The sequence below is a fragment of the Hemitrygon akajei genome, chromosome 26 (genome assembly GCF_048418815.1).
Source record: "Hemitrygon akajei chromosome 26, sHemAka1.3, whole genome shotgun sequence".
In the NCBI taxonomy this organism is placed as follows: Eukaryota; Metazoa; Chordata; class Chondrichthyes; order Myliobatiformes; family Dasyatidae; genus Hemitrygon; species Hemitrygon akajei.
Genome location: NC_133149.1, coordinates 45,673,078 through 45,687,789, shown reverse-complemented (window position 1 = coordinate 45,687,789; position 14,712 = coordinate 45,673,078). Strand labels below are relative to the sequence as shown.

Sequence of the window (14,712 nt, the reverse complement as noted above, 5' to 3'; positions counted from 1 at the left end):
CACCAAGAAAGTCGATTGCTCACTGGTTACGTTCTAGATTTGGCATAATCGTGTGCTCTTAAAATTAAAAACTATGTATGGCGATGGGAATGATTCGTGCAAAGTTAAGATTCAGTTGCTACCACTGGACATTTTAACATGAAGTACTGCTTTCTGACCTTCTAACTCCAGCAAGAGCTGATTTCTTGCTTGAGTTGATAATACAATTTGAGAATTTTTCATTCTGAAAAACCAACTTGGTAACAGAGCTGCGAAAGCTGAATATTTCAGAATAACCAAACAAGGAATGATATCAGCAGAGGTTGGACATGATTAAAGTTAGAAAACAAGAAGAATCAATGTATAAAATAGAATACATTGACAAGTGGCAGATGGAGTTCAACGCAGGTAAGTGTGAGGTGGTTCATTTTGGTAGGTCAGATGCAATGGCAGAATACAGCATTAATGGCATGACTCTTGACAGTGTGGAGGATCAGAGGGATCTTGGGGTCCGAGTCCATGGGACACTCAAAAGCTGCTACGCAGGATGACTCTGTGGTTAAGAAGGCATACGGTGTGTTGGCCTACATCAATCGTGGGAGCAAACGCGAGGAAATCTGTAGATGCTGGAAATTCAAACAACAACACACACAAAATGCTGGTGGAACACAGCAGGCCAGGCAGCATCTATAGGGAGAAGCACTGTCGAGGTCGAGCAGCGCTGCGTCTGAGACCTGGGGGCCGCCATCTTGCATGCCCGGATGTGAACAACCATCTTTGCCGGCATCACCATGCCCCGCCCCTACCTACCCGTGTGCGACCAGGGGGCCGCCATCTTGCATGCCCGGATGTGAGTGGCCATCTTTGCCGGCGTCACCATGCCCCGCCCCCGACTCGCCGGAGTTTACCGGGCACCTGGACGGCTCAACTCTGGCCACCGTAACCCTCGACCAAAGCGCTCCGCACCAGCTCGCAAGGTCGATGATGGACATCCTGGTGGAGGGACACAGGACTAGCTGCCTGTTTGACACAGGCAGCACTGAGAGTTTTATTGACCCGGCCACAGTGCAACGCTGTGGACTCGTGACACAGCCGGTAAGTCAGAGGATCACCTTGGCTTCTGGGTCGCATTCCACAGACATCCGGGGGGGGGGGGTTGTGTAGCGACATTGGTGGTGCAGGGCACAGAATATCGGGACTTTGCGCTCCTGGTCATGCCTCGACTGTGCGCACCTGTGCTATTGGGCCTGGACTTCCAGAGCCATCTCGAAAGTGTGACTATGGCATATGACGGGCCCCTCCCACCACTCACTGTCAGGAATCCTCAGTTTGGTTGGACTTCGCCATATACTCCGTTACCACACGCACATACACACCGAACCACACATCCCGCCCAGCACCATGCCGATAGCTGTGCTACTGACACTACTTGCAGCCTCTCCACCCTCAAGATCCCTCCCCCATCGCTGTTCACCAACCTGACCCCCGACTGTAAACCGGTGGCGACTAAAGGCAGGAGGTACAGCGCAGGGGACAGGGCCTTCATTCAGTCAGAGGTGCAGCGGCTGCTCGGGGAGGGGATCATCGAGCCAAGCACAAGCCCTTGGCGGTCCCAGGTGGTTGTTGTTCGGACTGGGCAGAAAAATAGGATGGTTGTGGACTATAGTCAGACCATCAATAGGTTCACGCAGCTTGACGCATACCCCCTACCCCGCATCGCGGATATGGTCAACCAGATAGCTCAGTACAAGGTGTACTCGACGATAGATCTGAAATCCGCTTATCACCAGCTCCCCATCCGCCCAGAGGACCGCCCCTACACCGCCTTCGAGGCGGGCGGCAGGCTCTATCACTTCCTGCGTGTCCCATTTGGTGTCACAAATGGTGTCTCAGTCTTCCAGAGGGAAATGGACCGGATGGTGGACCGGTACATGCTGAAGGCCACATTTCCCTATCTAGATAACATCACCAGCTGTGATCGCGACTGGTCGGATCACGACGCCAACCTACAACGATTTTTCCAAGTGGCCGAAGCTTTGAACCTTACTTATAACAGGGACAAGTGTGTGTTCAGAACCACCCGACTCGCTATCCTTGGGTATGTCGTGGAGAACGGGGTCATTGGCCCTGATCCCGACCGTATGTGCCCCCTGTTAGAACTCCCTCTTCCCACCACTCTCAAGGCCCTCCGGCGGTGCCTGGGTTTTTTTTCCTATTACGCCCAATGGGTCCCCCATTACGCAGACAAGGCCCGCCCCCTGGTCAAGTCTACCACTTTTCCCCTCTCTGCCGAGGCCTGCGCGGCCTTCAGCTGCATTAAAGGGGACATTGCCAAAGCAACGATGCATGCGGTGGACGAGACCATTCCCTTCCAAGTAGAGAGTGACGCCTCTGACTTCACGCTGGCTGCTACCCTCAATCAGGAAGGCAGACCAGTGGCATTTTTTTCTCGTACCCTTCAAGGCTCTGAACTTCGACACTCCGCGGTGGAGAAAGAAGCCCAGGCCATAGTGGAAGCTATTAGGCACTGGACGCACTATCTCGCTGGCAAAAGGTTCACCTTGCTGACCGACCAGCGCTCAGTTGCGTTCATGTTCAGCAACCAACAGCGGGGCAAAATCAAAAATGATAAAATTTTGCGGTGGAGAATAGAACTCTCCACCTACAATTATGATATCCTGTACCGGCCTGGCAGACTCAATGAACCCTCTGATGCCCTATCCCGGGGAACGTGTGCTAGCGCACAGCTCGACCAGCTGTATGCCCTTCATGCACATCTTTGCCATCCGGGAGTCACCCGATTTTACCATTTCGTTGAAGCCCGGAACCTGCCGTACTCCCTGGAGGACATCAGGACGATGACCAGGGACTGCCAGATCTGCGCTGAGTGCAAACCGCACTTCTACCGTCCTGACACTGCGCAGCTTGTCAAGGCCACCCGCCCTTTTGAGCGACTGAGTGTTGACTTTAAGGGCCCCCTTCCCTCCACCGACCGCAATGTCTATTTTCTCAGTATTATTGACGAGTACTTGCGATTCCCCTTTGCCATTCCCTGCCCCGACACCACTACCACGTCCGTCATAAAAGCCCTGCGCCAGCTCTTCACTCTGTTCGGATATCCCTGCTATATCCACAGTGATAGAGGGTCCTCCTTTATGAGTGACGAGTTGCGCCGGTTCCTGCTAGCTAGGGGCATTGCTACTAGTCGAACCATGAGTTATAATCCCCGGGGGAATGGACAGGTGGAGAGGGAGAATGCCACAGTGTGGAAGGCCACACTTTTAGCCCTTAAGTCAAAAGGGTGCCGGTCTCCCGATGGCAGGAGGTCCTCCCTGAGGCACTCCACTCTATCTGCTCCCTGTTGTGTACGTCCACTAATGCCACCCCTCACGAACGCCTATTCTCTTTTCCCAGGAAGTCTGTCACTGGGACCACCCTACCAGTTTGGCTGACGTCCCCGGGGCCAGTGCTGCTACGTAAACATGTGAGGAGTAATAAATACTCCCCGCTGGTCGAGAGGGTTCACCTCCTGCATGCTAACCCCCAGTATGCCTACGTGGTCTTGCCTGATGGGCGGGAGGACACGGTCTCTGTCCGCAACCTGGCACCCGCCAGAGCAGCAGACCACTACCCCGTACACTCCACGGTAACTATGAACCCTGTACCCAAGGTGACACCGCGCACACCGTGCGACACCCAGACTCCTCACGACGCTCATGTACCGGGCATCTCGTACGCGTCTATTCCAGGGGCCTCGCACACACGTGAGGGATCCCTGACACCTCCAGTTGGGCCAGAACCAGCCCAATCTCCGTCTTCGGTGCAATCACCACCTCCGGCACCTGTGCCATCACCACCTCCGGCACCTGTGCAATTGCAGCCGGAGCTACGTAGATCGCAGCGAAAGATTCGACCACCTGATAGACTTAACCTGTAAATATACTTGTAAGAAACTTCGCCACCTGGGGACTCTTTTAAAACAAAGGGGGGGTGAACGTGGTGAACTACATATACCTGTCTGGACTGCTCCTGTGGGTCCTCCCACAGACCCTTGCTGACTGCTCCTGTGGCTCCTCCCACAGACCCCTGCTGACTGCTCCTGTGGCTCCTCCCACAGACCCCTGTATAAAGGCGACTGAGTCCTGTTGCCCTGCCTCATTCCCCAGGATGTAGTGTTGTTCATTCTTCCCGTCAATAAAAGCTGATACCTCGCTTCCTACGTCTCAGCGTGAGTTATTGATGGTGCATCAGGAGGTGTACAAGATAATGAGCGGCATTGATTGTGTGGATAGTCAGAGGCTTTTTTCCAGGGCTGAAATGGCTAACACAAGAGGGCATAGTTGAAAGGCGCTTGGAGGTAGGTACAGAGGAGCTGTCAGGGGTAAGTTTTTTACGCAGAGAGTGGTGATGCGTGGATTGGGCTGCCGGCGGCGGCGGTGGGGGCGGAAGTGATAGGGTCTTTTAAGAGACTCCTGGATGGATACATGGAGCTTAGGAAATAGAGGGCTATGGGTAAGCCCAGGTAGTTCTAAGGTAAGGACATGTTCGGCACAGCTTTGTATGCCAAAGGGCCTGTATTGTGCTGCAGGTTTTCTGTTTCTATTTTGTAGTCCTCCTCAGTCTAGACTGACATCTACATCATTTATTATTATACAGGCAGTCACCCGGGTTACATATGAGTTCCGTTCCTGAGTCCTTCTTTAAGTCGGATTTGTATGTAAGTCGGAACAAGTACATCTGGTATTACTTAGCGTCAGTTAGTCAAACGTTTGTCTTAGTATATAGTATATATTTTACCTTTCTATGCATATAAAACACTTAAGAAACATATGTGTTCCAATAATTAAACCACTGCGTTGCTTAGTAATAATTGTAGATTTCATTGGGGCAGGGCCTTTCACATGCTCCATTATTCTCACTTTATCCGTTATCCATTAAAATTGTTCTGATCATTGACTGACTGTAGCCTAATGCTTTTCCAATGACTGATGGCGTTTCACCTCTTTCCAAACGTTTTATTATTTCCACTTTATTTTCAATCGCGATCGCTTCCCGTCAATGGAACAGAAACACTGCGGGCGGCAGGTCCTGAGCTCCGACGGCTCCCAAGGTCCGTTGGGTCCTAAGGACCTCCACACTGAATTCCCCGGGTCCTAAATTCCACCGCATTGTGACAGGTTAAATGGGACAATGTGCTGGGTTTGGGTATTTGATTCTCCACAATATTCCGCGTGGGAATTTAAACTGGAGGTGACAGTGTTCTTTTTTTACAAGGTCGAGTTGCAAGCTCGACATCAACCCGGCACAGGAGTGGTCTGTCACTGCATCAAACTCGGGAAACTCCGTTCTCGAGCCCAGCACTGATCTCACTGCGCCACCAGCCGACCAGAACGGAGGTGGGGTGTGGTGCAGGGTCAGGGTGAATCTTACTAAGAAAAATTTAAACCAAATACAAAGTTAAGCATTCAACACAGTGACAACGGCAACAACTTAAAATGGCGGATGCGTCGTGATCTGACTTAAAATTGCGGACGGCATTCTCCTTCCTCGGTTCGTAAGTGCAAGTTGTCCGTAAGTCAGATGCTCGTAACTCGGGGACTACCTGTATTGTAATTTGTCCTCTACTGTGCCTGTTGTCTTGTTTATTAATTATTGTACTTCCCTGCACAGTTTTGTGCACTTTATGTAGTCCTGTGCAGGGCTGTAGTCTAGTGCAGTTTTTATGTTGTTTTACGTAGTCTAGTGTAGCCTTGTGTTGTCTCATATAGCCTAGTGTAGTTTTGTGTTGTTTCATGTAGCACTAGGGTCCTGGAGGAACGTTGTTTCGTTTTTACTGTGTACTGTACCAGCAGTTTATGTTCGAAATGACAATAAATTTGACTTGATATTGAGCATTTGTGCACTATTTTTTAAAAAAAAGGTATCATCTGAAAATTCAGAAAGTTTGTTTCTGACTCATAGGGTTTAAATTATTAATGGGAATGGTAGAACTCAATGCATTTCCCACTGTGAATGACTACCCTGTCTTCCATCTTGAAGCCCATGAGAAATTCATTCTGCTGCTTGTTTTATGGCTTTGCATTCTCCAATATTACTTATAGACCTATCATGGTGTACTTTATGAAATCTATGTGCTTTATTGATATCCAGGCCTGAGCCTGTCCTAATCCAGGTTTTCAACCGGGAACACTGACAATTCCTTTCCCACACAGCGGCTCCTTGATCAAGTCACTGAATTCCTTCGGCATATTGTTTAATTTTATCAGTACCTACTTTGTTTTACTGTCTTCATTTGAAACAAATTTTTTTCTCTTTGAAATTGATGCTGACTATTCATAATTTTTTTTCCAGTTGTTCTTCAATTATCACCTTTAATAGGAATTCCATTATTTTTCAATGCAGTATTAAACTGACTGGTTTAGATTCTCTGGATCTGTTCTCTCTCCATAAATGTAGGTATCGTGTTGGCTTGTTTTTTGGCACTACATCTTTTCATAAAGATTTATTAGATATGTGTAGTAAAAACTCTATCTTTTTCCTAGATTCTTTAGTTAATATTGCAGTGGGTGAAATTCCCCCTGTATGCTTTTTGACTCATTTCCTCAATTTGCATAATTCTTTCACCTACCTTGCGTAGCCTTATGTTAGTGGTCACCAACCTTTTTAAGCCCAAGATCCCCTACTGGCCTTAATGAAAGGCAAGATTGATCCCAGATCGATTAGTTATATGCATGTGCACCGGGGCAGAAAAGACTGGAAGTAAAACCCCACAACCCGGAAGTAGAAATAATGTGTAAACACCGGGGTACCCACCCCTTTTTCTGCTCCGCAGACCTGTGTAATAATGACAATATTCTTGCGGACTGGCCGACGGGGTGGGGGGTGGGTTGTTAAACATGACCGGAATACAGTGATACTCGAAGCAGATTCCTTATGTCCAGTCTATTCCGCAATTTAGTTTTCGCGGCTCTCGGCATTTAGTTGCTGTCCTGCTTGCTCAAGTTTTTTTTTCTGCTGAAAAATCTCAACGGGTTGTCTTTAAGTGCAGGGTGCTTGGATTCAAGGTGCCAAAGCAGTTTTGAGTGCTTCATTGCCTCATTAGACAGCCTCCTGCCCGCCCGCCACCAGTCGCCTTGGCCAGGTGCAGCTGGTCATGGGTGGGGTGAGAGGACAAAGTCAGGGCCGGAGGTCCCCATGGCAGTCGCAGTCCGGAAAGAGTGACCAAGTGAGGAGTGCGACAGGACGCGCGCCCGCCCCCCCCTTGTAGGATCTATCGGCTGACAAAAGTTTGTTTCAGTAGATCGCTGCGCGATAGCTGCTCTGCTACTTATGAAACCCTGAGCCTGAATTAGGTCGTCTGCGAATATTTTAGCACTGGGTTCCCCGTGAACATTCGGTGTGCTGAACAGGTTTAGAGGGACCCATCTGTCCGCGCTCCAGGCCAGTAACAATGGCACTTCTTGCCGGCCGCACGAGGCCAACCAGTGATCCCTGGTGCAAGGGTATCACTGCGTTTAGGTGACTGATGACCTTGCGTGGGTTCAAGTTTAACAGTGGTCGTGACAGGGAATGAGGAAAGGTACAGCTGACTCATATCGTTTCCTCGCGGCCCGGTAGTTGGGGACCACTGAATTACACTGTGTAGTGCATGGCGGAGAAGCTACACGCATGCGCACTGGGCAGAAAGAACAGAACTAAAATCCCACAACCCGGAAACAATCTCTCAACAGTATTTGTGTATTTATTTTTTATTTTTTTTCGGGATCTACTGGGAAAGTCTCGAAGATCGACCAGTTGATCGCGATCGATGGGTTGGCGACCACTACCTTATATAGTTTATGCCTTTTAATGTGACTGATCCTCAAATCTTTGTATGGAATCTATTTTTTGTCTTCCTTTTCACTGCTATTAAATTATCCCTTATAATTATTGCTAATCCTCTTACTTCTTTCTCCTTCTGTATATTTTCTAATGTGCTATGCCCAACAATGTCTAATTCCATTCCCGATTTTCCTGCTGTTATATTAACTGTACTGTTGGGTTCTCCCTGACACATGATTGATTTTGGCTTCTCTTTTTCATTAGAGAGGCCCTGAAGAACTGAGAAGGATGATTTGACATGTATTGAGTAAGGGGAAGAATATAAGTAATGTGAGAGTTGAGGATGATATACGAGCCTGGGGAGTGTTTAGATAATAAGTCTACAGGTGACACAAGTGTCGATAAAGCTTGCAATAATAAGTATACTGGTATGAGGTGGATTGATATGGTGTGTCTGTAGTTAACAATGATGGAAAGGATGTGAAGTTAGAAGCTCAGATTGAGGAGAATGTGGTAGAATTCGATTTAGCAGGGCCTGACTGATATGTGGAATTTGTGACTGGATTTAAAAGGTAGCACTTAGATGAAAAGAATGCTGCTAGAAATGGATCATTGGAGAGCATTGAAAGATGCTTTGGTTGTACTATGAAGTCAACGAACAGGAGTTAGTTCTACTGATTCACAGTAGAGGGGCAGTGGGGGAATGCTTGACCATAACAAAGAATTCATAAATATGAGAAATTGCAGTGTGATGAAACAGGGACAATGCACCTTAGTTAATGATGCATAGTGTAACTTCTGTTGAAGTTAATTTAGTGCCATAACAAGGGTGGAACGTTGATTGGAAACATTTACACAAGGAGTTGAAATGAAGACCATGGATGTGTGTTATGTTTGGAGAATTTGGAAAGGGCAAGAAAATTAGAAATGGGGTCATGTTCAGAACTACAGAGGCCAGGTGGAAAATTTGGTAGAGTTTCAATGGAATGGAGCATGAGGTTCAGATGTCTCCTGAAGAAATACCCCTTGGGTTTGATAGGGAGGAAAATCCAAGAAGTAAATTAAAAATATTTAGAAATAGAACCTTGGGAGATGGTTGCTTTTCTTAGGCTGGGAAGTAGAATGCAGCAGAAGGAATTAAATTAGTGATATTAATCTTCGTGACAAATAAACCTTTGTACAAACCTGCAACATGTATGGGCTGAATCTAAGGCATAGGAGAAAGATCTAGAAAAGAATTTGAAGTGATCCTAAATGATAGCAATCCTGCATCTATGAATGATCCTGTAGAATTGAGTGGCTTTATCAAAAGAGAATGATGTGCAAATGTATTTTGTGATCTAGACAGATTTCATAATGTAGGCTATATTGGTGTTGAGGTAAGTACTTACAAATTGTGCTTCTTGGACTTGAGGGAATGCCTTCATAAAATTGTAACTTCCTTTACATTTTACAGTTAAAAATCATTTTTAAAATCCAGAATCAAATGCACACTGCATTAACAAAAATTTAATATAATTGATAGTGGATGGACCTTGCTTTCAGATTTTGTGAATTTCCATGCAATTCAATTTTGTAGCAATTTGTAGATTTACTAAAACATAAACTTTTACAGCTATCACTTTATTCATCTCTTGGCAGAGCATCAGTCTGTTGGTACATCCTACCCTTTGATTTATTTTACCAGTTTAGTATTTCATGTAAAAGTGAAATATTTACCAGACTGATATCATCAGATCCTATTTTGTAACATCTGGAATGCTTTGAATTTGGAATCATATAAACCTAGCAATATAGGAACAAGAATAAACCATTGTACCCATTTGAGAGTCTGCTCTTGATTAGATCGTGACTAATCTTGACCACAAATCTGATTTCCTGCTTTAGTCCAAATTTTCGATAACTACACTTAATAGAAATGTGTCTCTGAACCATAAAGTTCCAGTTGTTGGCACTGATAGGTTTTGAAATGCTACTACCTTGGAGTGAAAGTGCACACCCTGATGATGCTACTGAATGACTGAGGTCTCATTGGAAAACTGTATTCTTGTGACACTGAACTCAATGCCCAATTTTAGCATTGCATTTTTGAAAGTAGTGTTTGAAAAAGAAAGAAATATTTGTATTGAGGAAAAAAAGAGCTGCTGGAAATACGCAATGGGTCAGGCAACATTTGGGAGGGAAATGGACAGGCAATGTTTTGGGTCGAGGCCCTTCACCTAGACTAAAGGTATCCCTGGACTGATCCTGCTCAGACACCTCCTCCCTCATCTCCATTCATGGACAGAACATCCCTTTCAGACAAGGTAATGTCTCACCTTGTCTACCTTATTTGATGCTCTTGATGTGGCCTCCTCTACATCGATAATATGAAGTCCAATTTAGGTGACTGCTTTGCTTAGCAGCTGTGCTCTGTCTGCAGTGAAACATAGAAAACCTACAGCACAATACAGGCCCTTCAGCCCACAAAGCTGTGCCAAACATGTCACAACATAGTTTTTTTCACAACTATCATAAAACTGATCAGTGTATGAACGGTCAATCAGTACTGCGTGTACTCATCTTGAAAGCTGTGTATGATATTCTGAAAGAAAATTATATATTCTGCATGGTTGCCATTAATTGTTAGCATGGAATTTTATTGGTTGGGTTAAAAAGGAAATTCCTCCAAGAAGGCCCTATGAATGGAGGTGTGGGGTGAGACATTTGAAGGGCTGAATGTATAATCTTAAAGGGCCATTTCGTCCTTGTGACTCTACCTCCAAGAAGTCTATCACTTCAAGGTCTCCCTCCAACTTGTATTTTGTCCTAACTTAAATGCTGTCATTGTTCATTTATTGTTGCTTGCTTAAGAATCTGTACATTCTACAGTTGGTAGCAGCATAGGAGCAAGGAATGCAGCAGTTCAGGGAGAAAGCCATGAATCTTGTTAAAGCGGCAATATCCTTCTCAAGCTAACTATGAATAACTACTAAATTCAGCTATTCTGAAGTCTCTCATAGTGAATTAATTTGGGAAAACTAAATTTCCAATACTACTTTGTCAAGAATGTGCATTAAACTCAAATCTGCATAGCTGCATGTTTGGTATTGTTGTAGTTTTCCTTTGTTTAAATGTATATAATATCCTTAAGGAAAACATCCCATTAATTGTAGATTCTCAGTTCTTCTGCTTGCTGTAAATGTTGCATTTGAAATCCTACCAGGAGATATGATGGCTCAGCCTGGCAAAGGGAGACTTTTTACTATTTGCTTTTTCTCTCCTAGCCTAAACTGAGCTGTCTAGGTTCTGGCATCTCAGCTTGTTGCATGGTTGCAATCTGAATGAAAAAATCCATTTGGTCTTGTGTTGAACATGATTTCTGTTGTTAGAGGCAATGGTCTTTTCAGGAGACAGCATGGTCCTTTAAAATTATACATAGTTTTTTAGTATTTTACTTTGAACCAATAAAACTACTGAAATCGTGTTTGTGTGCTAATTATAATTGGCTTTTCTAAAATATGTATTAGATATGATGGACTTGCCTTCAAGCTAATGAATTGTTCCTATTCTCTGCATTAATTTTTTCATGTTGATTAAAACAAAAATATCTGTTAGTTGTTCAGGGAAATAATGCAGTGGTGCATAAAAAAAAGTATATAGCTTTTGGTCTTAATAAATTTACCAAAGACTAATTTTTATATGATTGTTGTTTAGTATCATCACAGTTACTGACAGAAAGATGTGAGGTGTCACTTGCTGCAGCTGTTGTTTAATTCATGTACCTGACACTGTGCCTTCTTTCCCTCTTATTTTTCAAAAATGTAGATCACCTTGTGGCCCATGGACGAATGGCAGAGAAGGAAGCCAGAAAGAAATTCAAGCAAATTGTTGCAGCTGTCCATTTTTGTCACTGTCGAAACATTGTTCATAGAGACCTAAAGGCTGAAAACTTACTCCTGGATGCTAACCTTAACATAAAGATTGCAGGTACATAGATTTTAATTTGTCATTGTTTGTAAACTACTAAATTTGATATGAATTACTTTGCATGGATTGAAACATTTGAATCAGAGCATTGAATGGTCAACATACAATACAGATGTATCACAAACATGAGAAAATCTGCTGGAGATCCAAACCAACATACACAAAATGCCAGAGGAACTCAGTAGGCCAAGCAGCATCTATGGAAAGGCTTAAATTGTCAATGTTTCGGGCTAAGACCCCTCATCAGGACTGGAAAGAAAGAGGAGAAATCAATGTAAGAAGGTGAGGGGTGGGAGAGGAGTAAGAAGTACAAGGTGGTAGGTGATAGGTGAAACCGGGAGAGGGGGAGGGGGTAAAGTAAGGAGCTGGGAAATTGATCGGTAATAGAGATGCAGGACTGGAGAAATGAGAATCTGATAGGCAAGGACAGAAGACATGGAAGAAAGGTTGTGATGGGCAGGTAAGAAGATCAGGTGAGAGAGGGAAACGAGAATGAGGAATAGTGAAGGAAAGGGGGCAATTACCAGAAGTTTGAGAAATTGATGTTCATGCCATCAGGTTGGAGGCTACCCAGAAGCAATTTAAGGTGTTGCTCCTCCAACCTGAGTGTGGCCTCATCACGATAGTAGAGGAGGCTATAGACTGACATGTCGGAATGGGAAGTAGAATTGAAATAAGTGGCTACTGGGAGATCCTGCTTTTTGTGGTGTAGGTGTTCGATGAAGCGATCTCCCAATCGACATCAGGTCTCACCTAATGTACAGGAGGCCACACCAGAAGCACCAAGCACAGACAATGACCCCAACAGACACACAGGTGAAATGTTGCCTCACCTGGAAGGACTGTTTAGGGCCTTGAATGGTAGTGAGGGAGGAGGTGTAGGGGCAGGTGTGGCACTTGTTCCACTTGTAAGGAGGGAAATCAGTGAGGAGGGATGAATGGACAAGGGTTTCATACAGAGAGCGATCCCTGTGGATAGCAGAAAGTGGGACGGGGGAGTGGAAGGAAAGATGTGCTTGGTGGTGGGATCCCATTGGAGGTGGCAGAAGTTACGCAGAAATATGTGCTGGACGTGGAGGCTGATGAGGTGGTCGGTGAGGACAAGAGGAACCCTATCCCTGGTAGGGTGGCGGGAGGATGGGGTAAGAGCAGACGTGTGTGAAATGGAAGAGGTGTGGGTGAGGGCAGCATTGATGGTGGAGGAAGGGAAGCCCTTTCTTTGAAGAAGTAGGATATCTCATTAGCTCTTGAATGAAAAGCCTCATCCTGAGAGCAGATGCGGCAGAGACGGAGGAACTGAGGAAGGGGATGACATCTTTACAAGTGACAGGGTGGGGTGAGGTATAATCCAGGTCGTCGTGAGAATCATTGGGTTTATAGAAGTAGCCTCTATCTTTTATAAACCCACTGATGCTCACAGGTTTTAGTGCAGGGTTTCCTAACCTGGGGTCCATGGACCCTTTGCTTAATGTTATTGGTCCATGACACAAAAAAGGTTGGGAATCCCTGCTTTAGTGCATGTTTTGCGTTTTTGATTGGTATAAGAAGAACCCTATGAGAGCTTAGAAAATGAAGGATTATAATTACTGCAGTAATTTTGATGATTTCATTAACAGCGAGCACAAATACTACACTAATCTATTTTAATTTGTACTTCCAGACACAAAGCATTGCTTTTACCTTAGAGGTTGATTTTATTTTCACCCCTGATCAATGTTTCTTTAGAAATGAAATCAATTACTCAGATTTTTTAACTTGCTGCTTTGTTTGGATAGCACCTTGATTTAGATATTTGGTTGAAATAGACCAGGTAGAATTTGTGCAAGTATGCATCTTAAGGATAATTTGACATTCTTTATTAGTAATCTTAAAATTGAAGCCTTCATTCAATAAGAATTGCTGTGAAACCTGTGCTAATGTTTTGAATTGGCAGCAGATCGGCATGCATCTTGCTGACAGTAACCTTGAGCTGAGCCTGGCTGCACTGTTCCATAAAACAGACCTTCATTCTTATAAACTGTTTTGGCTTAGCTTGTAGCCAAATGTTCTAAATTCTGTTGGCAGAATGTGATAGTTCTTGCCAGGCCTGTTAAAGCAGACTGTTAATTCATAATATTTTACATGCCTTTAAATCCTTTAAATCAGTTTTAATTAATTTCCTGTTAACGTCAGTTTTCCTGTTAACATCAATTTTAACTAATAATATGTAGCTTAGTTCTTTGTTAACCTTTTACATGTTTGAATAGTATTTGAAATTTTCTTGACTTGCTCTGTTTTGTGCTCTCTTTCCACCCCTTCCCTATTTTCTATTGGCTTTTGATGTTGGTAAACAAAATATAATGAGAAGAAATTTTAAGATTATGACAAATATACACGAGTGAAGTGAAAATTTCATTGGAGTATAACTGAAGATAACATAAGCTCTAAATTAAAACATCATCCTGTTGCCCTTGTGCCCATGAAGAATTCACTCTTCAGTTGTGTAGTTCTCAGATCAGCATTGTTTCTTTGCGTGCTGTTGTATTGACATGTTGCCAGGACTTGCACTTGTAGATGCAAACTCATCATTAAAGGGACATCCTCGCAACATAACCAGCATTTGGAAGTTTGGTTGATTGCCGAGCTTGGCAAAATGTTTGCACGTGTTTCAGCTCCAATCGAGAAGCCATCATCAGTGTGCAATTGAGGGTGTTTTCTCCTCAGAATGCCTGCTTATATACTCCGAGGTCCGAATGGATTTTGATTAGACCCTGGAGGAGTATATAAGCCGGCACTCTGAAGAGACAACATCCTCAACTGTGCACTGATGATGGCTTCTCGATTGGAGCCAAAACATCTGCAATCATTTTGCTAAGCTTGGCGATCAACCCAACTCTCAAGTAGCCAACCCAAGCTACCAATATTTCACAATATTTCAAATGACCAGCTTTTTCTACCTACTGG

The 14,712-nt window shown here is 44.6% G+C and overlaps 1 protein-coding gene across 4 annotated transcripts in view; it reads left to right on the top strand.

Moving 5' to 3' along the window:
• Positions 1-14,712, top strand: part of sik3 (SIK family kinase 3) — a 344,954-nt gene that overhangs the window by 173,384 nt on the left and 156,858 nt on the right. For all 4 annotated transcript variants that reach the window (XM_073030105.1, XM_073030106.1, XM_073030104.1 and 1 more), the window contains exon 4: positions 11,608-11,769. In XM_073030105.1, coding sequence (XP_072886206.1) covers positions 11,608-11,769 — 162 coding nt within the window. The remainder of the gene's footprint in view (positions 1-11,607; positions 11,770-14,712) is intronic.